Here is a 25,463-nt window from a genome sequence, read left to right as displayed (position 1 = left end):
AATCGTCGAATGTTCCAGACTAATCGTTGGGACCCGCGTGCCTTCCACAAAGTTCTATACCATTCGCGTCAGGCGATGAAATCAGATAACATAAGGTTCGGCGACAACAGACAGCGGATAGAAGCATCGATAACTTTCCAGAAACTTCGGATACATGCAGGCGCGTCGCGCGCTGTGCGATAACATTTGTTAGGCGGCGAAACGTGGTCGCCCGATAAAGACAAGTACACGTGTCAGTACCCCCCTCTTAAAAAAAACATCGACCCGATGCTGCAAACGAACGAAAGTAATAAAGAAAAGCACTCGTAGCAAAGAAAACAACAAAATAAGGAACTTCGTCAGCGTCCGTAAAATGGCTTAAGGCGCACCACGCGGACCACTTCAGATCGTGCGCGGCGCCGCTGTGAATGCGAAATGCCGTCTGGCACGACCTCATAGTCCAGTGCGCCAATACGTCGGATGACCTTGTAGGATTCGAAATAGCGTCGCAGTAGTTTCTCACTGAGTCCTCGTCGGCGTATCGGGGTCCATACCCAAACACGGTCGCCGGGCTGGTACTCGACGAAGCGTCGTCGGAGGTTGTAGTGTCGGCTGTCGGTCCTCTGCTGGTTCTTGATCTGCAGGCGGGCGAGCTGTCGGGCTTCTTCGGCGCGCTGGAGATAGGTAGCGGCGTCAAGATTGTCCTCGTCAGTGACGAGCGGCAGCATGGCGTCGAGCGTCGTCGTCGGGTTCCTGCCGTAAACCAGTTTAAATTGCGTGATCTGTGTTGTTTCTTGCACCGCCGTGTTGTAAGCGAATGTTACGTACGGCAGGACCGCATCCCACGTCTTGTGCTCGACGTCGACGTACATTGCTAGCATGTCGGCGAGGGTCTTGTTCAGGCGCTCCGTGAGACCATTCGTCTGCGGATGGTAGGCAGTTGTCCTCCTGTGACTTGTCTGGCTGTATTGCAGAATGGCTTGCGTGAGCTCTGCTGTAAAAGCCGTTCCTCTGTCGGTGATGAGGACTTCTGGAGCACCACGTCTCAGCAGGATGTTCTCGACGATAAATTTCGCCACTTCGGCTGCGCTGCCTTTCGGTAGAGCTTTAGTTTCAGCGAAGCGGGTGAGATAGTCTGTCGCCACGACGATCCACTTATTTCCGGACGTTGATGTCGGAAATGGTCCCAACAAGTCCATCCCGATCTACTGAAAAGGTCGGTAAGGAAGCTTGATCGGCTGTAGTAATCCCGCTGGCCTTGTCGGTGGTGTCCTGCGTCGCTGACAGTCTCGGCATATCTTGACGTAACGGGCCTCATCGGCGGTTAGGTGCGGCCAGTAATACCTTTCTTGTATCCTCGATAGCGTCCGGGAGAAACCGAGGTGCCCAGCGGTCGGATCGTCATGTAGGGCGTACAGTACTTCTGGACGCAGTGCCGACGGGACAACAAGAAGGTAGTTGGCGCGGAGTGTTGAGAAGTTCTTCACGAGTAGGTTGTTTTGAAGCGTGAACGAAGACAATCCACGCTTAAATGCCCTAGGGACAACGTCGGTGTGCCCTTCCAAATACTCGACTAGGGCTTTTAGCTCCGGGTCTCCTCGTTGCTCTTCGGCGAAGTCTTCCGCGCTTATTATTCCAAGAAAGGCGTCGTCATCCTCGTAATCTTGCGGCGGCGGGTCAATGGGGGCGCGTGATAGGCAATCGGCATCTGAGTGTTTTCGTCCGGACTTGTATGTTACAGTGATGTCGTGTTCTTGTAGTTTGAGGCTCCACCGTGCCAGCCGTCCTGAAGGGTCCTTTAAGTTAGCTAGCCAACCCAACGCGTGATGGTCGCTGACCACTTTGAATGGCCTGCCATATAAGTAAAGGCGAAATTTCGCTGTAGCGCAAACGATGGCCAGGCATTCCTTTTCGGTTGTAGAATAATTGCCTTCCGCTTTTGACAACGACCGGCTAGCGTAAGCTATCACGTGTTCATGAGTGAGTGAGTGAGTGAGTGAATAAACTTTATTGTAGGTCCGGCGAGGACGCGAACTCGTCGCGCACCCGGCTAGTCCCACGTCGGGACCGGCAGGTCTAGCCCACCGGCCCGGTCGCGGGCACGCCGGACGGCCAGGATTTGCTTTTCTAGAGCGGGGCTACGCAAAAGCGAGTCCCACTCCTCCTTGATGAACTTGGGGTATGTCGACCCGCACTCCCAGAGCATGTGAGATAGAGTGGAGGTCTGGCCGCAGGACGGGCAGGCGTCGTCGCGATACACGTCGGGGTAAGCCTCGTGGAGAGCGGACAGACACGGATATGTGCTGGTCTGTAGGAGCCTAAGCGAAACGGCTTGCGCCCTATTCAACTTGGGGTGAGGGGGTGGAAAGACCCTTCTGGACATGTAGAAATATTTAATAATCTCATTGTGAGTAGCGGGAGCGTCCCTGTGACCGTAGAGAGGAGGGGAGTCAGTGCTCCTTATAGAGGAAGCGCGGTCGGTGAGGTCACGCGCTGCCTCGTGGGCAGACTCATTGAGGTTCGGGGGAGCACCCTCGACCGATCCTACGTGAGCGGGAAACCAGTGAATTGAATGGTTTGTGAGAGCATGTGGACTCGAGCCGCTAAGAAGACGAACAGCTTCCTTGGCGATGCAACCCTTTTGAAAAGCCCTAACTGCCGTTTTGGAATCACTATAAATTTCGAACCCACGACCGTCTAGCAGGGCGAGGGCGATGGTGACTTGCTCGGCGACTCCGGGGTCTGAAGTGCGAATTGAGGCGCTATTGGAAATGTTGCCGCCCGAGTCGACCACAACGACGGCAAAGGTCTTCCTGTCACTGTACTCCGCAGCGTCGACGAAGCTTGCGCTAATGTCGTGTCGCTTGATCTGTTTGAGGATGGCGGCTGCTCTAGCCTTGCGTCTGCCCTCGTTGTGGACGGGATGGACGTTTCGGGGCACAGGGGCGACTTCGAACTTGTCTCGAATGCACCTTTGGATCGGGGTACTGACCATCGGGAATCCCGCAGGGTGGTAACCCAGCTCTTCGAGGATGCGTTTACCTGCTGCTGTGGTGCCCAGGCGAGTGAGTTACGCGCGTTCTTGGGCTTCGGCAATCTCCTCGGCGGTGTTATGTACCCCCAGCTTCAAGAGATCCTCGGTATGGGTCCTGATGGGTAGCCCGAGAGCCCTCTTGACTATTTTGCGGATAAGAACGTTGAGCTTGTCTCGCTCCGCTCTGAGCCAGTTGTGCATAGAAATCGTGTACGTGAGGTGGCAGAGTACGAAGGCATTGATCAGCCTGAGAAGATTGCTTTCCTTCATGCCTCGATGCCGGTTTGCGATTCTGCGAACGAGGCGGAAAGCGTTGTCCGTCTTTGCGATAATCTTGCGGAGAGCAGTTCCGTTTCCGCCGTTGTATTCGAAAAACATGCCCAGGACCCGAATAACGTCGACCCTGGGTATCACCCCCCCGTCACAAGTGCGAAGTCTGATGCTGCTTTCAGAGACTGGCTTCCAATATTTGGGTCTGCCTCCCTTCTCTTTTCTGTAAAGTAGCAGCTCCGACTTGGCGGGGGAGCATCGAAGTCCGGTGGGGCGGAGATACTCCTCGATCACGTCAATCGTCTCCTGCATGGCTTCTTCGACTCTGCCCTCGCAGCCGCGGGAGCACCATATGGTGATGTCATCGGCGTAAATGGTGTGCTTGACATTCTCGACGCGCGCCAACCTCTCGGAAAGACCAATCATACAGATGTTAAACAATGTTGGGGAGATGACGGCGCCCTGAGGAGTGCCCCGCCCTCCGAGGGGCACATATTCGGAGCGGAAGTCTCCAATGCGAAGCTTGGCCTTCCTGTCAGTTAGAAAAGAGCTGACGTAGTTGTGGAATCTGGAACCGAGACCCAGGTCTGAAATGGTCTTGACGATGAAGGTGTGGAGCACGTTGTCGAAAGCCTTCTCGAGGTCCAGACCCAGCAGAGCCTTGACGTCTCTGGAACGGCCATCCACAATCTGATGATTGATTAGTTTCATGGCATCCTGCGTTGAGAGTCCGGCGCGGAAGCCGATCATGTTGTACGTGTAAACCTCGTTGTCTTCGAGGTACCCGTTAAGCCTGTTGAGGACGACGCGCTCCATCACCTTGCCGACGCAGGAGGTCAGAGAAATCGGCCTCAAGTTTTCGATGTTCGGGGCCTTGCCGGGCTTGGGAATGAGCACCGTGCAGGCAGTCTTCCATTCTGCAGGTACAATGCCGCTCTTCCAGGACTCGTTTATCTTGTCGGCCAGAAAGACAATCGACGTGTCGTCGAGGTTTCTCAACATTCTGTTGGTGACTCCGTCCGGACCCGGCGCAGACTTGCGGTTGAGCGCGAAGATGGCCTGTCTGACCTCGGCAATGGAGAAGTCTTCATCCAGCTCGGGGCGTGGAGGGCCTCGGTAGTCCGGGAGTTGGGTCGACGGATCTCCGTCGCGACGAACAGGCAGGTACTTCTGTATGAGTTTTGCGACGAGTTCATCGACCGTGTTAGACCTGGTGGCATCGTGAAGGGCCCGGGCCAACGTATGCCTTTGATTTGACTTCGAGCCGCTTTCATCGAGAAGGTGCTTCAGCATACCCCAGGATTTGCCGTTGCGCATTTGTCCGTCAATGGATTCGCAGAGCTCGTCCCACTGCTGCTGGCATAGCGCCTTGCAGTGGTCTTCGATGACCTTGTTGAGCTCCGAAATCTTCTTTCGGAGTCTGCGATTGAGCCTTTGACCCTTCCATCGGCGGAGCATGGCGGTTCTGGCCTCGATCAGGTGGGCGAGTCTGCTGTCCATCCGCTCGACGTCGAGATCTGTTTCCACTTTCTTGGTGGCCGCGGAAGCGTCGTTCCGGATGCCTTCACACCATTATTCGAGAGTGGCGGGTGCCCTGGCTCTCCGGGATTCGTCACGAATCTTGCGAAAATGGTCCCAATCAATGAGCGTGAATTCCCTGACCCTACTCCGAGACACCTTGAAGTTGGTCTCGAGAATGTAGTGGTCGCTGCCGAACTCCATGGCAATGTTCTCCCAACCCACGTCCTCGACGTTCCTCACGAAGGCGAGGTCGGGTGTCGAGTCCCGGGTGATGGAGTTGCCAATGCGCGTAGGAAAATTCTTGTCAGTGACCAGAGTGAGGTCCATCTCGTTGGCGTCTTGCCACAGGTTTCGCCCCTTGGTAGTGTCGTAGACGTAACCCCAGATGCCATATGGTGCGTTGAAGTCGCCGACGACGACGAAGGGTCGAGGGCCGGCCAAGTCGGTCGCCTTCTTGAGAATGGTTTTGAACTGCTGGCGCGAGTCTATGGGGTTGCTATATACATTGAGGACGAACACGCTGTTTCTGCGCTGATTCCGCTGCGGAACGTCGAGCAGGATCTCAACCATGACATATTCGATTCTACCACTCGCCAGCTTGAGGTCGTGGGTGATATGAGTTAGCCGTTTATCGATCAAGGTGCAAATCCCTCGGCCCCCGGGCCGGCCCGACACGGCCCTGTATCCCTGGAGCGAGGCTGCGGAGATTAATGTTTCCTGGAGAGCAATGACCTGAGGTTTCGCAGAGAAAGACCTGAAAAACTGCTGCAGAGGGGCTTTTTTGTTAGAATACCCTCTGCAGTTCCATTGCCAAATGCGAAAACTCTCTCTGAATCTATCCATTATGGCTGATCTGACGGACTACCACCTAACGGGGCAGTTAGGCCTGCGCAAAGAATGGGTCCTCCTGTCGCCGCGCTGGTGGGATAATGAAGTGTAGCTTCCTTTAGTATGGCGGGAACGGTTAGCGGTTGTACGACGGAGGCGGATGAAGCCATTCGCGCCTCAATGGCGTCGATGCGATCTGCGAGAGCTCCGAGGCCCCTGTTGGGGTCCCCGAGCGCAACCTGAATTTGGCGAACGTTATCACTGAGGCAAGCGACGCTAGCGGTAACCTGTTTGAGGCCGTCTGCCAGGCCAATGAGACTTTGCTTAATCTCGCTGACTTCTGCAGACAACGCTCCCGATTCACATGTTTGTTTGAGTACTGCCCTGCGTTTGGAGGACGTCGCAGTACCGTCTACCGGAGCTGGGATTGGAGTCTCGGTGGCCGTGATTGACGCACCGTTACCCGACACATTCGAAACGAGTTTCCTGATCTCTGCCATTTCGCTAACTAGTGTCTTGATCGTGTTCTTGAGGTCGTCGTTTTCTTTGCGTAAGCGAATGACTTCCGCGTCTCTAGCTTGCTCTGTGGGCGGGTTGCTACGAGATGTCGGAGCAGCCTGGGTATTGGCGCCGGGCTTGGGTCGTACCAGATCGGCCCAAAGAAGGGTAGGCTGCTTTCCGCAACGTGTGGAGGCGGGCTGAGGCCCGGATGCTGGCTGGGTTATGGAACCCGGGGGGCCCCTGGAACCGGATATGGACCTGGATCTGGATCGCAACAGAGATCTTGACCTCGACCTGGCCCTAGAGACGGAGCGGCTCCTGGTGCGACCGCTAGAGCGGCCACGAGACCTGGATCTCCCCCTGGACCGGGAGCGGCTGCGATCGTATTGGCGTTCAGGCGATGCTTGCCGGCCTTGATTCGAGCTCTCCATGGGCGGCAAATGTTCGGCGTTGAGGGCGCGGGAGCGTTGCCCCCGTCTGCGCCTGAGGAGACATGGCGTCTGAAACCGTCGCTTGCACTCCTTGGCGGCGGTAAGGTGGTCGCCTCCGCACAGCTTGCATTTGGGATCGCACCTATGCTGAGCGTCGGGGTTTGCTTCTCCGCATCCTCTGCAGATGGCGTCGTTGGGCGAAGGGCAGACGTCAGAGCGGTGCCCAAGTCTCCCGCAGCTGTAACACACGTCCATTTGCTTGCGAAATAAAGTGCACCTGACGATAGTGCCGCCGTAGGAGACAAAATTTGGCACCCGGTACCCCTCGAACAGGACCACCACGGTGCCGGTGTTCTTGATTCTTTTGGCGCCCAGCGCCGTGGGATTTCTCGGGTTGACGAGTTTTTTGTCGATCGCCGCGGGCCCGTCAGTAAGGGAGACGCCTCGGATGACGCCTTTGCACGTGTAGTGGGGGGCGGCCTCATAAGCGCTCACCTCGAAACGTTGGCCGGCGACGGAGATGCCCTCGATGCCGACGTAGCGTGCAGCGTTGTCCCTGTTTGGTGTGCTGACCACCATTATGTTTTGTTGAAAGTTGGGACACATCGTGTCGGTGTCCCGCGACGTCGAATCGAGCCCGGCAGCCTGCCATATGGCGTCGGCGACTGCGGTAGGTCCACACTTGCTGATACACAGGCCTCCCCTGGGCCGCATGACGATCTTTGCCTCTTCCTTGGGCATCGGAGGCATCCTGGCCCCTCGAATGACCTTGCTTTTAATGCCCGCGCGGTTGGCGCTACGCCGAGCGTTGAAACCGGTGTTATGCTGAACGTCGGCCGCACTGGCATTGGCCGCGTTTCTCTTGCTCATTGAAGAACGTCTGGCGGCAACGAGCTGCCAACCGGAGCCTTTAGTGAAGTTCTCTGGGGATAAAAACTCCCCTTCCACCCAACACTCCATTACTAAGTCCGTGGAAAAGCCTACGACGAGAAGAGGTGGGTGAGCGATGCTTCGCCTCGCGAACCCTAACACGGTTAGGCACAGCACACGGTCACGGCGTAGTCGAAAGAAAACGGCAAGAAATGTCACAAAAGTCCACCCACCCACAAAAGTCGGGTATTGGCGTGTTCCTCTTGACTTCACGGATCCGAAAATCTGGAAAGTTCAGGGGTACACACTCGAAAAACATCCGAAAATGTTGGCAAAAAGCGGGAGCCGAGCGAACCACGTCAGATGTGGCTCACGTCAGATGTGGACATGAACACATCACGTGTTCATGTCCATCTTTTCTCTGGACTAGGACGGCACCGAGGCCTAAGCTACTGGCGTCAGTGTGTATTTCGGTATCGGCGTGCTCGTCGAAGTGCGCAAGTACGGGTGGCGACTGCATGCGTCATTTGAGTTCTTGAAATGCGTCGGCCTGCGGCGTTTCCCACTTGAACTCGACGTCACATTTAGTTAGCTGCGTCAGCGGCTCAGCGATGCGTGAAAAGTCCTTGACAAATCGCCTGTAGTAGGCACACATGCCAAGAAATCTACGCACTGCCTTCTTGTCGATGGGCTGCGGGAACTTTGCGATGGCAGCTATCTTCTGCGGGTCGGGGCGGACTCCAGACTTGCTGATGACGTGGCCTAGGAACAGAAGCTCATCGTAAGCGAAGCGGCACTTTTCCGGCTTCAGAGTGAGCCCTGATGACTTGATGGCCTCTAGTACTGTCGCAAGCCGCCTAAGGTGATCGTCGAAATTTCCGGCGAATACAACGACGTCATCCAAATAAACGAGACAGGTCTGCCACTTCAATCCTGCTAAAACCATGTCCATCACGCGCTGGAACGTTGCAGGCGCCGAGCACAGTCCAAATGGCATAACCTTCAACTCGCAGAGGCCGTCTGAGGTGATGAAGGCGGTCTTTTCGCGATCTCTTTCGTCGACGTCTATTTGCCAATAGCGAGACTTGAAGTCCATCGACGAGAAGTATTTAGCGTTGCAGAGCCGATCCAATGCGTCGTCTATTCGTGGAAGGAAGTATGCGTCCTTCGTGATCTTGTTCAGACGACGATAATCGACGCAGAAACGTAGGGTTCCGTCCTTTTTCTTCACCAGGACAACACGGGATGCCCACAGGCTTTTCGACGGCTGGATGATGTCGTCGCGCAGCATCTCATCGACTTGTTCTCTTATAGCTTCACGTTCTCGCGGCGAAACTCGGTAAGGGCTCTGGCGGAGTGGTCGAGCGCACTCCTCGGCGACTATGCGATGCTTGGCGACTGGTGTTTGTCGAGTCCTCGATGACGTCGAAAAGCAGCCTTTGTATCATCGGAGCAGACTTCTGAGCTGCTGTTGCTTAATCACGGGGAGAGTTGGATTAATGTCGTAGTCTGGTTCGGGAACCATCCAGAATTTCCTCGATGTACGCGATCGTCATGCCCTTGTTGATGTGCTTGAACTCTTGGCTGAAGTTTGTCAGCAACACTTCAGTTTTCCCTCCACGCAGTCGAGCTATCCCTCTTGCGACGCAAATTTCACCGTCTAGCAGTAGACGTTGGTCGCCTTCGATGACGCCTTCTACGTCAGTGGGTGTTTCGGTGCCGACCGAAATAACAATGCTGGAGCAAGGCGGGATGCTCACTTGATCTTCGAGCACACTCGAGGCGTGGTGGCTACGAGGGCTCTCCGGCGGTATCGCTTTATCTTCCGACAGCGTTATCGATTTTGACTTCAGGTATATGATTGCGCCGTGTTGGTTCAGGAAGTCCATACCGAGAATGACGTCTCTTGAACACTGTTGGAGGATAACGAAGGTGGCAGGGTAAGTCCGGTCATGCATTGTAATTCTTGCCGTGCAGATTACAGTCAGCGTGATGAGGTGTCCTCCAGCGGTACGAATTTGAGGGCCTTCCCATGCGGTCTTAACTTTCTTCAACTGGTTGGCGATGTGTCCACTCATTACGGAGTAATCAGCGCTTGTGTCCACTAAGGTGGTAACTGCGTGGCCGTCGAGAAGCACGTCGAGGTCGGTGGTTCTTTGTCTGGCGTTGTAGTTAGGTCTTGGCGTCGGATCACGGCTGCGTCGTGTTGAACTGAAGTTGGAACGTCGCGTCGTCAAATTGTCTTTCGTCGGTGTAGTCTTGGCTTCCTGACTTCGTCGGGACGGCGGCGTGTCGTTATTATGTTGTCGAGATGGTCTCTTCGTCGTCTTCGTCGGCGGCAGAGGATCTTCGTCAGTTCGACGAACAGCAACCGCACCTCCATCGGTTGCTGCTTTTAGTTTTTCGGATATGGGCTCGCAGAGCGGCCCCGTGCTGGGCCGGTGTATGGACGGCGCTGCGGCGACAGGTAGCGGCCTGGTGACGGCGACCGGGACGGCCGTCGAGGGCTCCACTGAGTAGCGGCGAGGTAGTCGGCGATGTCACGAGGGCGTTCACCTTCCCGAGGGCGCGCTGCGTTGACGGCGAACCCTTGCAATCCCAGGTCGCGGTATTGGCATCGGCGGTACACATGGCCGGCTTCCCTGCAGTGGTAGCAGAGCGGGCGCTGGTCAGGAGTGCGCCAAACGTCTTTCTTCCTCGGGTAGCTGCGCTGGGCGACGGGTGGGCGTGCTGGCGGCGGCGGCGGTGGTCGACGCAATCGCGTTGTTACAGGGCCCTGGCGCGGTCGTGGAGGGGCACCTTGACGGCGGGCGACGGCGGCGTAGGTCATCCCTTCTGGCTGGGGCTGCGATGATTGTGGTTGTACCTCGGGAACTCCGAGCGATCGCTGGACTTCGTCTTTAACAATTTCGGTGATTGAGGCCACTTGAGGTTGCGATGAAGAGAACGTTCTTTGAAGCTCCTCTCGCACGACTGCCCGGATGGTCTCGCGCAGGTCTTCGGTGGCCATTGATTGAACTCCGGCGTAGCTTGTTGGCTTGGTGCGTCGGTCGAATTGCCGGTTCCGCAATTCCAGTGTCTTCTCGATGCTCGTCGCCTCACGAAGAAACTCGTCGACGGTCTTCGGTGGGCTTCTTACCATTCCGGCGAAAAGTTCTTCCTTTACACCACGCATCAGCAGGCGGACTTTCTTCTCCTCGGACATTCCCGGGTTGGCGTGGCGGAACAGACGGCTCATTTCCTCAGTGAAGATCGCGATCGTCTCATTCGGCAGCTGCGCTCTAGTCTCCAGTAGAGCTTGGGCTCGCTCTTTTCGCACGACGCTTGTAAATGTTTGCAGGAAGCCGCTTCGGAACAGGTCCCACGTCGTCAAGGTGGCTTCTCGATTCTCGAACCACGTCCTGGCGGCGTCTTCCAATGCGAAATAGACATGTCGCAACTTGTCGTCGCTTGCCCAGCCGTTACACGTAGCGGCCCTCTCATTCGTTTCCGGCCAGCTTTCCGGGTCCTCAAATGTGGAACCGCGGAACGTCGGTGGTTCCCTGGGCTGCTGCAGCACGATGGGGGACGCTGGGGCTGCCATAGGGGTTGCCTTGGCCACAATCTTCTTTGTTTTCACAGGTAGAAGTCCGTGCTCCGGGGGCAGTTGTTGAAGACGGCGGCTTACTCGATGGTCCGGGACTACGTTGGTGTTCTCTTTGCGGTCCGGGCTTGGATCACGGCTTGTCGGGGGCGTCCGGTACATGAACGAAAAGCACCTCCACCAGATGTCACGTGGTGGTGACGCTGAAGAACACAGTAGCAATACTGTGAAAGACAAAACTAACTTTTATTGGGTGACGCTGTGCCCACAAAAACAGGCTACACTTATTGCACAACGATAGCGGCGAACACGGTCGGCGATCGTCGAAAATCTGATCAACGGGTCAAGCGCGTCAGCTTTCATACATCAATCGTCGAATGTTCCAGACTAATCGTTGGGACCCGCGTGCCTTCCACAAAGTTCTACGCCATTCGCGTCAGGCGATGAAATCAGATAACATAAAGTTCGGCGACAACAGACAGCGGATAGAAGCATCGATAACTTTCCAGAAACTTCCGATACATGCAGGCGCGTCGCGCGCTGTGCGATAACATTTGTTAGGCGGCGAAACGTGGTCGCCCGATAAAGATAAGTACACGTGTCAATATAGTCCCTAGCCTGCTTGAGTTGCTCAGCTATGCCATACATGGATGGATGTTATGAGCGTCCACTTTGGAACGGGGCGGTGGGTTGCACCACCAAGCTCTTGCTGTTATACTGCCTGATGTCCTACCTAGGTTAAAAAAAAGTAAGAAAAAATCATGATGAATTTTCACAGCCAAATTTCCTGACCCCCTATTGTGAACTTTGCTTTTGCACGCCTCCATTTTGTGTCGTTTCCCTACTTTTCTTCCACCAATCGTCCAATCGCCTCTTACTAATCTCTATTGCTGACATGTTTACTTTTCCCCTGTTTTCGCTGAACCCAAGGGCTTCAAGGAGGCCAGTGGTGCCTAAATCGACCCCTGGGCAGATGTCTTCACATTCTCATAAAATATGCTCCATCGTTTCCCTAGCGGAAAGAAGAAGAAGAAGCCGGAGGGAGTGGATGCACATCACGTCGGCTCCGTATTCCACGAATGTTCTTGTAGCGCTAATCGCCAAAAGCCCCCGCTATTGCACGCCAACGGACTCAGCTCATTCCCAGGAACAAGTGGATACCGAAAACCAGGTGGGATTCCCATTTTTCAAGCCTCTACGACAATATTTTGGCCGGACCTCGTGGCGGGAGAACCGCGAGGCCACGCGCCGGAGTCGGCTTCCTCAACAATTGCCGATCATTTTCTCAATGATGGAAGTCACCGTAAAGGGGCGCAGCATATCCCAGGAAGAAATGGATACAAGCAAGGGATGGAAGGAGGTCAGACACAGAAGATCAGACCGGCGAACCTCCCAACATCGCGAGAGCACCTTGTCGCCGACGCGGCTCGGCAAGTGCAACAATAACCCATGAAAAGGCAGGCTAGAACAAATACGCAAGGCAAGCAGAATGCCACATTTGCCAAGAGGGGATTACAAGATTGTGATCAGACCGCGTGGAGGACTCAAAGTATCCGAGCACGGTATAGTTCACCTCACAGCTGCGGTACAAGATGCGGCAGGCATTCCTCGAGACGAAAGGGAGGAGGACATTGTTTGCCCCAACAATTGTCAAAATGATCTCATCGTCAGTACATCGGATCAAGAGCGTGCAAACAAATATCAGGAAGTAGCACGTATCAAGATTCAAGACACGTTTTACGAGACCAATGCTTACGAGACAGCGCCTGACATGACGGCCAAAGGAGTCATCGGAGGAATCCCACTCGACAAGGGCCCAAGAGACATCACAGCAGCGGTGGTTACGAGTAAAAACCCAGCGGCGATAGCAGCAAAGAGACTCAGTGATGCTACCACAGTGATTGTGCTCCTTGAAGGACACAAAGTGCCCCCGTACGTCCGATACAGGGCAGCGCTACTCCCTTGCTCCCTGTACAGGAAACAAGTGGATTTCTGTCACCAATGCAACAGACATGGACACAGAGGAGATGTATGTCCCAACCCTGACAACAAGATTTGTGCGGGATGTGGAACACCAAACCCAGATAAAGACCACAGGTGCCAACCTAAATGTCAGTTATGCGGCGAGGACCATCCGACCGCAGACAAGACGTGCAAAGCCAAATTCAAAAAGCCCTTCATCGTTAAACAGAGACAATGGCAGAGACTGCAACGAGAACGACAAGAAGAACATGAAGACGCTATCTCAAGAGAAGACAGAGCAGAGTCTCGCGGAACGCCTGGCCTCCTAAACGCCAGGGAACGACGCTCCAGATCGAGAGCAAGGTCTCCATCCATCACCAGATCCTTATCCCGGTCCGGCTCCAGGACACCGGGGACACGATCCAGATCCAGGTCCAGAACTAGGCCATCCTCTTCAGCAAACCAGACAAACACGGTGAGCTCGGCAGACGTGGTCGATGGCATGCGCCCGGGGGCTGGTGGGGAGACTGCCATTAATAACGATATCAAACAACTAAAACACGAGAACGCGCAGTTGAGGATTTTGCTTGCACGTATGAGCGATGAAATAAAAATTCTCAAGGAAGGAAAAAACCAAATAAATCAGGTAACTCCCGCTCCACACGCGAGCACGAAAGAGCCATCTGAAATCCCTGACAATAAGATGGACGAAGGGGATGACGCCCCTCCACTCAAACGCAAGGCCCAAGCCATCAGTGATAAACAAGGTAACGCAGTGGTAGATAAAGCATTAGCCGATATTCAAAAGACCCTAGCAGAGATACAAAAGTCATGAAAAACAGGAAGAAATGATGAATCAAATGGCTAAGGCAATAGCAGCAATTATGAGTAGATTAGACATCCTAGAGGCAAACCAGTCACCAGGTAATGGACTCCCCTCCGTTGCGTCAGAAGCACCACAATCCTTACCCACTTCACAACCACATACTTATATAAGATCAGCTTCTCTCCAACCTCCCGTCTCTCTCCCATGGTCGCATCCGAAATGAGGCGCGCTAAAAAGAGTTCAGGATATGGCAGTGGAATTGTAGAACTTACGAAAACAAAAAGTCAGTTTTGCAGCAGTATTTAAAAGACAAGGATACACCGGACGTCATAATTCTGCAGGAAACACATGGGATTGCAAAGCTAGCAGGATACAGATCTTTTGGCTATGCCGAAGGGGACACCAGGGCATTAAGCACGCTGGTAAAAAGAAACATAACTTGCGTGCAGCACAACACAGGCATAACGCACATTGACAATATTCTATTGGAACTCATCCCACAAAAAAAGACAGGACGTAGCTTATTTATTCTCAACATTTATAGCAACCCCATGTTACATAAACACAAATTCAAGAACCTATTGCAGAAAACACTCAGACTTGCTGGGGAAAATCCGGTAGTTATAGGAGGAGACTTCAATGCCCCACACAACACGTTGGGATACTTATATACCAGAGCAAAAGGAAGGGACTTCTGGAACTACTCGCAAGAATTAGGCCCCACGCTCGTCACAGACCCCGCCACTCCAACCAGAGTAGGCACGGCGCTAAACAGGGACACAACCCCAGACCTAACTTTTACCAAGAAAATTGAAAAGGCGACGTGGACTGGCAGATTTGGATGGTGACCACCGCATATTGGAGTTACACGTCAGAGAAGGGCCGAATAGACCCAAGGAACGACAGATCAAATTAGTAGACTGGGAACTATTTCGTAGAACGCGAGAGACGACAAAGCAACGATCAATCGCAAACATAGAACAATGGAGTAAGGAGCTCAGTGATGACGTCAAAGCTGCCACAAAAATAGCACCACCTGAATCTAGGATAAATGCTGCAGCAGACTTCTCCACATGTGGGAAGCTAAGCAGTCGCTTCAGAATAGACTTAGCGGTCTGAAGCATAACAGAAAGTTAAGAAAGCGCATAGCGCTCCTCAACAAAAAATAAAAGAACATGCTAAGCAATTGACCAAACAACAATGGGACGAGATATGTAATTCCATGGACGGACAATTAAGCACCGGCAAAACCTGGCATATGCTCAGGTTCCTGCTTGACCATGACAATGACAAGAAAAATCACATGCAAGCCTTTAATAAGTTAGTACACGCATATGAGGGCACAGAAGAGGAATTTCTCAATGAATTATAGCAGAAATACTTAACACAGGCACCCCCTTGCATCTATCCTAGCTACAACGGGAATACAAACGCAAAATTAGACGAGGAACTCACGGAGGCAGAAATCCGCGCGGCCCTAAACACCAAATCCGCCCCAGGCCCGGACGGTATAACCAACAAGACTCTCAGTAACCTCGATGATGAATCGATAGCCAAACTAACAGAATACATAAACGAGTGTTGGGTAAAGGGAGAAGTGCCAGCTCAATGGAAGAAAGCGACGATAACGCTCATTCCAAAACCTGGTAAGAAGCTTGACATCGACAACCTCAGAGCAATCTCCCTAACATCCTGCGTCGGAAAATTAATGGAACATGTAATTTTAAACAGAGTAGACAACTTCTTAGAGGATAGTAACATATACCCAGATACAATGATAGGATTTAGCAAAAATCTTTCGACACAATATGCGATGCTCCAACTTAAGCATCAGATAATCGATTATAAAACGCGCTCGACAAGGGCCATCTTGGGCCTTGATCTTAAAGAAGCTTTCGATAATGCCAACCACGCAACCATATTGGAAAATATCGAACGAATAGGGCTAGGGCAACGGACGTATAACTACATCAAGAGCTTCCTATCAGATAGGAAAGCAGTCATCTCCATCGGAGGGCTCAAGTCGCCCGAGATCGACATAGGGAGGGCCGGCACGCCGCAAGGCGCAGTCATCTCGCCGATGCGGTTTAATCTCGTCTTGATGGGACTCCCCGAAAACTTAAATCACATAGAGTCCCTGAATCACACAATCTACGCGGACGATATTACTATCTGGACCTGTGATGGCAGCGGCGGATCAATAGAACAACGACTCCAGGCTGCAATTAACACAGTAGAGGAACACCTCATAGGAACAGGCCTCACATGCTCTGCAGAGAAATCTGAACTTCTATTGTACCGCCCCACGCTTAGAGGCAGGCCTCCCAAAGGATACGACAGAAACGAGGCTCATGAGGAAATCAGGCTACACACCAAGAACGGGCGTAATATCCAATAGTCAACCAGCTCAAGCTGCTGGGTCTGGTAATCGAGAACAATGCACAAATAGGGAAACCATAAAGAAGTTAGACACAAAGGTAACAAACACCATGAGATTAATCAAACGAATTACTAACAAGCACCAAGGTATGAAGGAAGACAGTATCATACGGCGGATACAATCATTCGTAATCAGTCAGATCACATACATAGCAGCCTTCCACAATTGGTTTGCAGCTGAAAAGCGTAAAATTAACAACATGGTAAAAAAGCATACAAACTAGCACTAGGGATTCCCATCAGTACGAGCACGGATCTCTTGCTTAAGTTAGGACTCCACAACACACTGGACGAACTCATAGAAGCACAACAAACATCTCAAGCAGAGCGACTAACCAAAACCAAAACGGGACGGCATATACTAAGCAAACTAGCAATTAATTACCACAATCTATACGGGCAAAAGAGGACGATAACGAGAGAAATTCGTGACAAACTCCTAGTACCAAATATACCCAAGAACATGCATCCAGGTTACAACGAGAGCAGACGCAAGAGTAGAGCAGAGAAATTTATCCGAAGCTTTGGGTCAGACGACAGAGCAATTTTCGTAGACGCGGCTGAATACCCAGAGAGAAATAGCTATGTAGCAGTAATCGTAGATCACACCCAAAAACCCCTTACAAGCGTATCAATTGATGCCAAACATTCCGAGACGGCAGTGGAGGTAGCCATTGCACTAGCAATGGTCTCCACGAATGCTCAGTACATCATTAGCGATTCTCAAGCGGCCATTAGAAATTATGCAAAAGGTAGAATCTCTCCTGAGGCATGGCACATCATCAGAGTGAATGAAGCAAAATTCTCCAATGCAGAGAAGAACGACAGGTAATTGCTCTGGTTCCCAGCGCATACGACTCCAGACATTCCCGCAGTTAAACTCAACGAGGTAGCACACCGCGAAGCTCGAGGTCTTACTCACCGAGCTGAGCAAAGAGGGATTTCCATCGGTCAGGAAAACGCGGAGAAGGAAATCTGTAGAGAAAAAGATATATTAACAAGATTTAGCGACATTACCAAATTCTATCGAAATCGGAGGCGAGTATTACCACCGCCTCACACTAAACTGAACAGAGCTGAGTCCGTTACTTGGAGGCGACTACAAACAGAAACTTATACGAGTCCCGTGCAACTAAAAACTTTCTACCCCGATATATACGAGAGCGATATGTGCCAGCTATGCAAGTCTGTTAGAGCCACCCTTCAACACATGTTGTGGGGATGTGAAATATACCTAAATAAAATGGCAGTTTCCCCAGAAAATCTACGGGTGCGGTGGTCGGCCGTGCTGCTCAGCTCAGAACTCCAAGGCCAACTTTGGGCCGTCCAGCGAGCCAAGGAAGCCGCACGGGAGCAGCAGCTCCCAGGGGCCATCTAGGCGGCCCCAGGCACGGGCCTCCCAATCACCGGATTCCAAATAAAGTTATCTCTCTCTCTCTCTCTCTCACACACACACACACACACACACACACACACACACACACACACACACACACACACACACACACACACACACACACACACACACACACACACACACACCACACACCAAACACACACACACACACACACACACACCACACACACACACACACACCACACACACACACACACACACACCCCACACACACACACACCACATACAGACTCCACACACACACACACACACACACACACACACACACACACACACACACACACACACACACACACACACACACACACACACACACACACACACACACACACACACCACACACACACACACACACACACACCACACACACACACACACCACACACCACACACACACCTACACACCACACACGCACACACACACACCACACACACACACACACACACACCACACACACACACACACCACACACACACACACAGGCGCACGCGCAAAAACACACGCGCACGCGCACACACACACACGCGCACGCGCACACACGTTTCCCTAGCTTTACCGCAGCAACCACATGCTTCTTCTTCCTTCCTATATCTCGCTTTATAGGTGCGTGTTCTAAGGCATCCTGATCTCGCTTCAAAAAGTAATGAGCTTCCCTTGGAGTTATCATAAATTGTTTCTTTCCTGATTTCGTTTTTTCCTCTTAAGTAGTTACTCATGGCAGGTTTCTTTCCCATTGCCGCTACCCATGAGATTATTTCAGCCTCTCTGACTTTCCGCTTGACCTTCTTTGTTGCTGTATTGCTCACCCTACAGGCCACATACTTGCTGGGAAGCTTCTTAGTTCTTTTTCTCCACTGTGAATCAATGTTTTTCCTGTACAGAGACCTCTACATTTTCCCAGCCCATTTACTTTCTTCCATATTCCTCAGTCGTTCTTCCTAATCAAATTTACTGTTAGCTTCCCTCACTTCACAACTACTCCAGCCCATATCACCCTGCACAGCGTCATTTGTAGTCTTCCCGTGAGCGCCCAATGCGAGGCGTCCCACTGACCTTTGGTTCCCATCGAGTCCTGCTTGTACCCTTGATTTCAAGCAAGCAACCACATTTCCAAAATAAAATCCTGGAACCATTGCACCTTTCCACATACCTCAGAGGACCTCGTACCTATTGTATCCCCTATAGCGCTGTGCTTCATTATGGTTGCATTTCTCTTCCCCTTTAGTGTTATGGTTTTTTCCTTTTTCCATATATCTATTGCCTTCATTTATCCATATACCAAGGTATTTATATTCTGTTACCCGAGGTATTTTTTGGCCCCGTATCTCCACTGTCTGTTCACTGTTTTCATTGAATACCATAACACCTGATTTTCTAACACTAAATTTCAAACCTCAATTGTTGCCTTCCTGTCCACAAATATTAGCCAACCGTTGCAAATCACTTTGCTTGCTAGCTAGCAACACAATGTCGTCCGCATAAAATAAAGCTTGAAGCTGCTGCTCTACTGCTGTACCCGCCTGTTTTGTATGAGAGAATAAACCCGATATTACTTCGTTCCAGCACTCTCTCTATCCACACTATGTATATTATAAACAGCAGTGGGGATAAAGGGCACCCCTGCTCAGTCCCTTGTTGATATTAGCTTTCTCCTCGCTCCTCATCCCTTTCCATTCAACGCAAACGGTATTTTCTAGGTAAATCTCTCTCAAAAGCTGTAGACAATCGTCATCTACGCCTTCCCCTTCCAGCATATCCCACAAAATATTGGGGACTACGTTGTCATACGCTCCTGTAATGTCTCAAAAGGCCACATATAACGGTTTGCTTTCTACTCTTGATATTTCAATACACTGAGTAAGAGCAAATAAGAACAAACGCCTACCTATTCTGAAGCCATTCTGAAGTTCTCCTAAAATGCCATTATTCTCTGCCCATGCTTGCAGCTTTAATTTGATTGCGTGCATTGCTATCCTGTATATCACTGACGTAATGGTCAACGGGCTATACAAGTGGATTATATCTTTCTCCCCTTTATCCTTATAAATTAAGTTCATTTTACTTTGTCACCAACTGTCTGGTATTCGTCTACTTTTTAAAGTTTCTTCCACTGCTTTCACCAGAGCTTCCTTACTTTTTGGTCCTAGTTCATTAATCAACCTAACGGGAACCTCTTCTAGCCCTGTGGCTGTGCGTTTACGAATTTTCTCTTCCGCTTTCTTCCAGTTGAAATTTGCCAGCACCAGCTCCTTTTTCACTTGGGTCTCTTTCATGCTCTTTTTTTCTTCAAATACAACTTCGTCATTGGCTTGGAAAGATACGGCTGTTATTTCTTGGATATAATTTATTGCCGCTTCTCCTTCCCGTCTGTTTTAATCTTCGTCTATAGGATATGTTGTTGTATTGTTGTTGACTTCCTGTCTAATAGTTTTATGTGGTTCCAAAATATTATAGGTGCGGCCTTCTTTTTCTCACGTATTTCTGACAACCAACGTTCACTTTCACCTTCTATCTTTGCTTGCACCAGTATTCGAAACATACGCTTTTTTTTCTCCCGCTATAATTCCCATTTACTGGATACTTCATCCGGCGGCAACTGCACCTTCTTTGCGCTATACAACACTCGGCGCCATCTAGAGCCGCCGTCGCGAAGCGTGCGCGTTACCTCCGAAATGCATGGCGCGCCGGCGCGTGCGAGCGCTGAGAAACGCGTCATGCGGCCAACCGCGATCCTCTCTCGTGCTTCTTTCTGGACACGCTGCGTCCTCTAGTGGCGCTGCCAAGAAGTCCGCATGAGGCCTCCGAGACGAGAAGTGTGGCGCACCGGTGGCCACGAAAGCTGATAATTGTTCCCTCGATTGCCGCACCCTCAGTGGCACATACTCAGTGACCCCAGTTGACGAGAGGTTCATTGAAGAGCGGCACATACCAAGTTCATTCATGGCGCAGCCCGCTAAAGTGACGACCTGAAAAATGTTCATTGAAAAGCGGCACATACCGAGTGCATCCACGCTTGGCTTAACTTACCATCAGCAACAGGGCCTCAAACAATCGATCCCGACTGACATTCGTAGCGGGATCTACACAGACCGTATCCCTAGAAACATGCACCCTGAATATAACAGGGCCCGACGCCAAGCTCGGGCCGGAGCTATCATAGAAGCCCTTGCTCACGTATCCCGCGTCACATTTGTTGATGCAGCCCAAATTTCCAAGGCACACGAAATGTGGCCATCGCCACACGCCATGGAGTCCTACAATACGCCTCTAGCCTCACTACCCCCACTGCCGAGACGGCTGAAGAAGTGGTCATCACCCTGGCCACTCTAGATAGATCCCACCTGTCCCACCATCGTGTGTGACTCTGGCTCAGCCGTCACTAAAGCCGTCACTCAGCAAAGGCCGTATTTCTCCTCAAGCTCTTCGCCTCCTCTGCCAGGCACCACACTCTAAAGACAGCTTGATCTCCCTGACATGGATTTTGGCCCATGCGGGCCCTGTCCACCCACACCTCCCCAACCTGAGCGAGGTCACCCACTCCATTGCGCGAGGCCTCGTCAACCGCGCCGGAGTCACTGGAGACGAGTTGGACACCAGGGACAATCTGACCACTTATAACGAACTTGTTAAGGCCTTTTACCTCAGTCGCCGAACCTCCCTCACCTCACCCCAAGTTAAGCTGGGCACAGGCTAGCACCCTGCGTCTGCGACAAACAAACACGTACCCTTCGCCCACCCGCCTCCACCTTATATTCCCAGACGTTTACACTATTCCCAACTGCCAGTGCTGTGGCACTCCCCCGGCTACGCTTCCGCATAAGCTGTGGGAGTTCCCAGCACAGTACACACACATTAACACCATGACCTTCTCATCGAGGTTGCGTGAGGCTCTTTGGAGCTCCGCCCTCGACGACCAAACCTGGGCGACCCAGCACGCCCGTGAGGCGGCGGCGAGGCAAGCCCGCGACGTACCCTCATGGGGGGGCTTAGGCCCGGCCAACATAAAGTGCTGGTTCTATAATAAAAGTTCTATAATGAAAGCTTCCTTTCTGAATGGCATGTCGGGGTTTCCTTCGCAGTTTTCCGTTATAATCGGATGAATGACAGCTGCCTCTTTCATGAAGAATTATACTCCTTGCGGATTTCCTAAGTAATTAATGCGCAGTGGATAAAAGTGTTACTGTGCTATCACTAGCTTTTCTATGATTAAACTCTCCAGTGCGGCCACGAAGTAACCATCCTAAGAGTTCCTCTACAGCGAGAATCATTACATGGCAAGCGACCTTCGCTACGCCAAACGGGAACAGTGCTTTCGTCTACTGCTTCTCTAATCTTAGGTCATCTATCTCATTCAGTCATCGCGTGGGAGTACACGCATCGTGCACTGAGGGATGCACGAGATACACCGGAATAATTTTGGGAGTGTGTCTGAGTCCTTTGCTTGACGCAGGTGCCAATAAGGGGGCAGCTCCCGAGATGCGCGGCAGCTTCGAGACGCAGCTGGACAAGGCGACCACCCAGCCACTGGCCCTGGAGGCTCCTCGGCGGAGCCCACTCACGTGGCCGGCCTTGGAATCCCAGCACGACGTGCCCGTCATCAGAACACAGAGCGTTCACAGGTCTGTCTGAGCACTCGTCGCACATCATGCTAGAAGAGCAGTGAGTCTTTTCTCACCGATGTAAGACGTTCCCACGTGTATTAGGACCCCGTTTTCCAGGGTAACGCAGACAATAGATCTCAGTTGTCGGCAACGATTATTGCAAACTGCCGCCGTAAGCAAGGCCACCTAAGGGTTTCCTCAGTTGGACGCATTAGCTAAACTTTACCGGCTGACGAAGCTGAGTTTAGTAACCGTTCGTAAAATCCGCCTGTCACCAACCTTATTCGTCATCCCTATCAGCTGCTGCAGAGTTGTGAATCCCGATTCAAAATTCTCAGAAGACTGACCCTCACAGCTGTGCGGATAAAGCCCATTCACCCTATATTTATTGATCAAATTAAATTGCATATCATACGCATGTCGAGTGGCCGACCCCGCAGTAACGGCTCCGGGGCATCCTGCGGATCAATGACCAAGAAGAATGAAAAATGAAAAGACAAAATACGTTCTATGATTAGCTTGAAGACGATATAAGTAGAGTGGCTAGAATGGCAATTCTAGCCACTGTAATATGAGGAAAGGAAGACACGTGGGGCGCACAAAAGGAAACTCAAGTGGTTTTCGAATTGAGACATATGTGGTGCTTTAGGACGCCGTCATAGTGCTATTAAATTCCTGAAATTATTTTCTCAATACTGCTTGCCGCAGCGCGCCAATCGCCGGTCAGATTTCCGTCGTAGCTGTCGCGCGACGGACGTAGCGGAGGAGGACAGGGAGAAAGGAAGACTACAGGAAGTGGCGTGAAACATGGAGATCACGTGAATCTTCCGCCCTACTTGCCGGCTTGTCAGCAGCGCGTTGCGCATATTTTTGAGGATCTATGGACCGCTATGTTGAAAAAAAAAGTGCATTTAATAAGCGTGCGCATATTCCTCAGTAATATAACAGTGTTGCTGGCATACCAAAGTCGTGATGATTGCGTTTTGAGCATGCAGTGTTCCGCGGTGCGATTACGGGTGGTCGTGACAATATGATTGCCAGAGGCAATAATTGAAATAGTTAATTCTCTCTGACCAATTGAGTGACGTTAGAGACTTAAAAAGTACATTGGCTTGTTCAAAGTACTTCCTCGACAGCTATTAGCACCGAAGCTTGTTCGATTCCATCAAATGAGCACGACTGAAATTTAACGTGGTAATAAATGGAGCCCGTGGCGGAGGCCGGGAGAAGGTGACGTTGCACTTTTGATTCACGGTTGATGGCGGTAACATTGTAACAGCCTTTGACTTTGAAGCGCGGCTGCGGTTTGGTACCGGCGTGTCTCGTTTGGGCTGAAAGAGCTGGAGAGTGCGAGGCATCGCCATAAATAACTTAGTCGGTCATAGAATACTTTGTTTTATTCTAGCAGGCGTTGTGAAGCGTGAAAGACAAGTGTGATGGTGTCCGCAGTGACGTCGCTCGAACAGACGTCGAGCCGCGGTCTCGGTCGGGCGGCGCTGCAGCCCGCAGGGAGAAAGCCGGGCTGCTCTGATGCTGCTAGGACGACCCTCTACCTTTCTCCCCCCTACCTTCTCTCTCCTTTACTCCCATCTCGCCCACCCTGCTGGCGCTGAGCCGTGCTTCCGCATGGGTTGCAAAAGATAGTGCTAGCCTTTCCTCCTTTCCCCACAAGAACCACTTCTCTCGCTTCTTCGTGGGAGATGATTTTGTTATGCACGCTATTCGTGAAGGAAAAGCGCGTGGCCAACATGTAATTGTCTCTTCTCTTATTGGAATAAAGCGTAGACCAAGGGGAAACTATTAAATACCGAGCGCGCTGCGATTTTCCAGCTATGAGAAAAAAAAAAAAAAATAAGAGAAGGAAAACGGTAATTTCTGATGGCTTCGACTCACGGCACTTGTGTAATGCGGCGAAGCATTCAATCTATTGCAGTGAAATGAGTTAGAATTTGCGCGCATACGCAGTGTAAGCAACACGTTAGTATAAAAACTGTAAACGTCACTTAGCCACGCTTCTAACCTTTATCATTATCTCAGGTGCTCACCTATGGCCTCCGCGCTGAAGAATAGTGTGTTGCAGTGAAGCTAAGTGAGAATTTGCGCGCGTACTAAGTGTAAGCAACATGTTATAAACACTGGAAACTCCACTTGGCCATGATTGTAGTCTTTATTATTATCTCAGCTGCGCACCTGTCGTCTCTGTCTGCCGGTATTATTTTCCTTTTCGCTTGCTATACAATTTCACCGCAGTATATATAAGTATTGCTCATAAGCTTTTTCAATATCCATGATCATGCCACCGTTGCCTTGCTTCTCGCTGTGGCGCGTGTCCACTTTCTGTATGAATGCTTTTTCAGCGTCGTTGAAAACGGAGCGACGCGGCTTTCGACAGCGAGGCGTAGCGTTGTCAAAGGCCTACGCACAATCATTGCGTAACGTTGCACAGGCGTTTCTTGAAGCATTTCAAGCTGCTTCAAGCTGCTTCACGTGCCTCGGATACACCACAATGCAAGCGATGCGTGCTCCTATCACCAAACGGGCGTCAGTGACCACTGCTGCATCGCGTTCACCGCGACAGCACGCCGCCGTCGGAGCGTAAACAAACTCAAATGTCGGAGGCAAAGTCGCAGGCTGCGGCCCCAGGTGTCGCCGTGCTAGCGGAATCGGCCTGCGGCGAGAGCCAACTGGCGCGCAGCTCTGACTACACCCCCCCCCCCCCCCCCCGCCCCCGGCGCCCAGGGGATGTATTTTTTTCATACGCATGCCGGTGAACCGCGCGCTCGGGTTCACAATCTCCGCATGGCTGCCGTTGGCTGTTTTTAAGCAGACGCTCTTTCGACGCTAGCGCCAAGGTCCCTTTCAGTTACGGCCCTAGCAGGAGGGCGATACATGGCAAAATGGCGGCGCGTACAATTCTTTACGTTGTCATAGCAGCAGGAACAGCAGCCGTGTGGGCCCTCTTCACCCTAGCGCTCTTTTTTTTTTATTATGACGACCCACTCCGCTCCCTCTCCACCCTTCCCCATGCCCCACGCACCTTCACTTTTTCTTTATTTTTGCCTGTCCACAGATTTCTAAGGTTAAGCGCGTAGATTTTCAGTAAGTGCATAATTTGCACTGAGAAGCGTTCTTAGTTCCATTAGCGAATGTCCTGCGCGGGTGGAAGGAAGCAGAATGTTTATGACAGGGTCGCTCGTGTGT

The 25,463-nt window shown here is 51.7% G+C and overlaps 1 protein-coding gene across 1 annotated transcript in view; it reads left to right on the top strand.

The window, feature by feature from the left end:
* The window catches only part of LOC126545936 (uncharacterized), a 120,164-nt gene that overhangs the window by 34,985 nt on the left and 59,716 nt on the right, over positions 1 to 25,463 (top strand). Inside the window, exon 4 of the mRNA XM_055061620.2 lies at positions 22,112 to 22,280. Coding sequence (XP_054917595.2) covers positions 22,112 to 22,280 — 169 coding nt within the window. The remainder of the gene's footprint in view (positions 1 to 22,111; positions 22,281 to 25,463) is intronic.

The sequence above is a fragment of the Dermacentor andersoni genome, chromosome 1 (assembly GCF_023375885.2).
Source record: "Dermacentor andersoni chromosome 1, qqDerAnde1_hic_scaffold, whole genome shotgun sequence".
NCBI classification, from domain to species: Eukaryota; Metazoa; Arthropoda; class Arachnida; order Ixodida; family Ixodidae; genus Dermacentor; species Dermacentor andersoni.
This window is presented reverse-complemented; position numbering and strand designations above follow the sequence as displayed.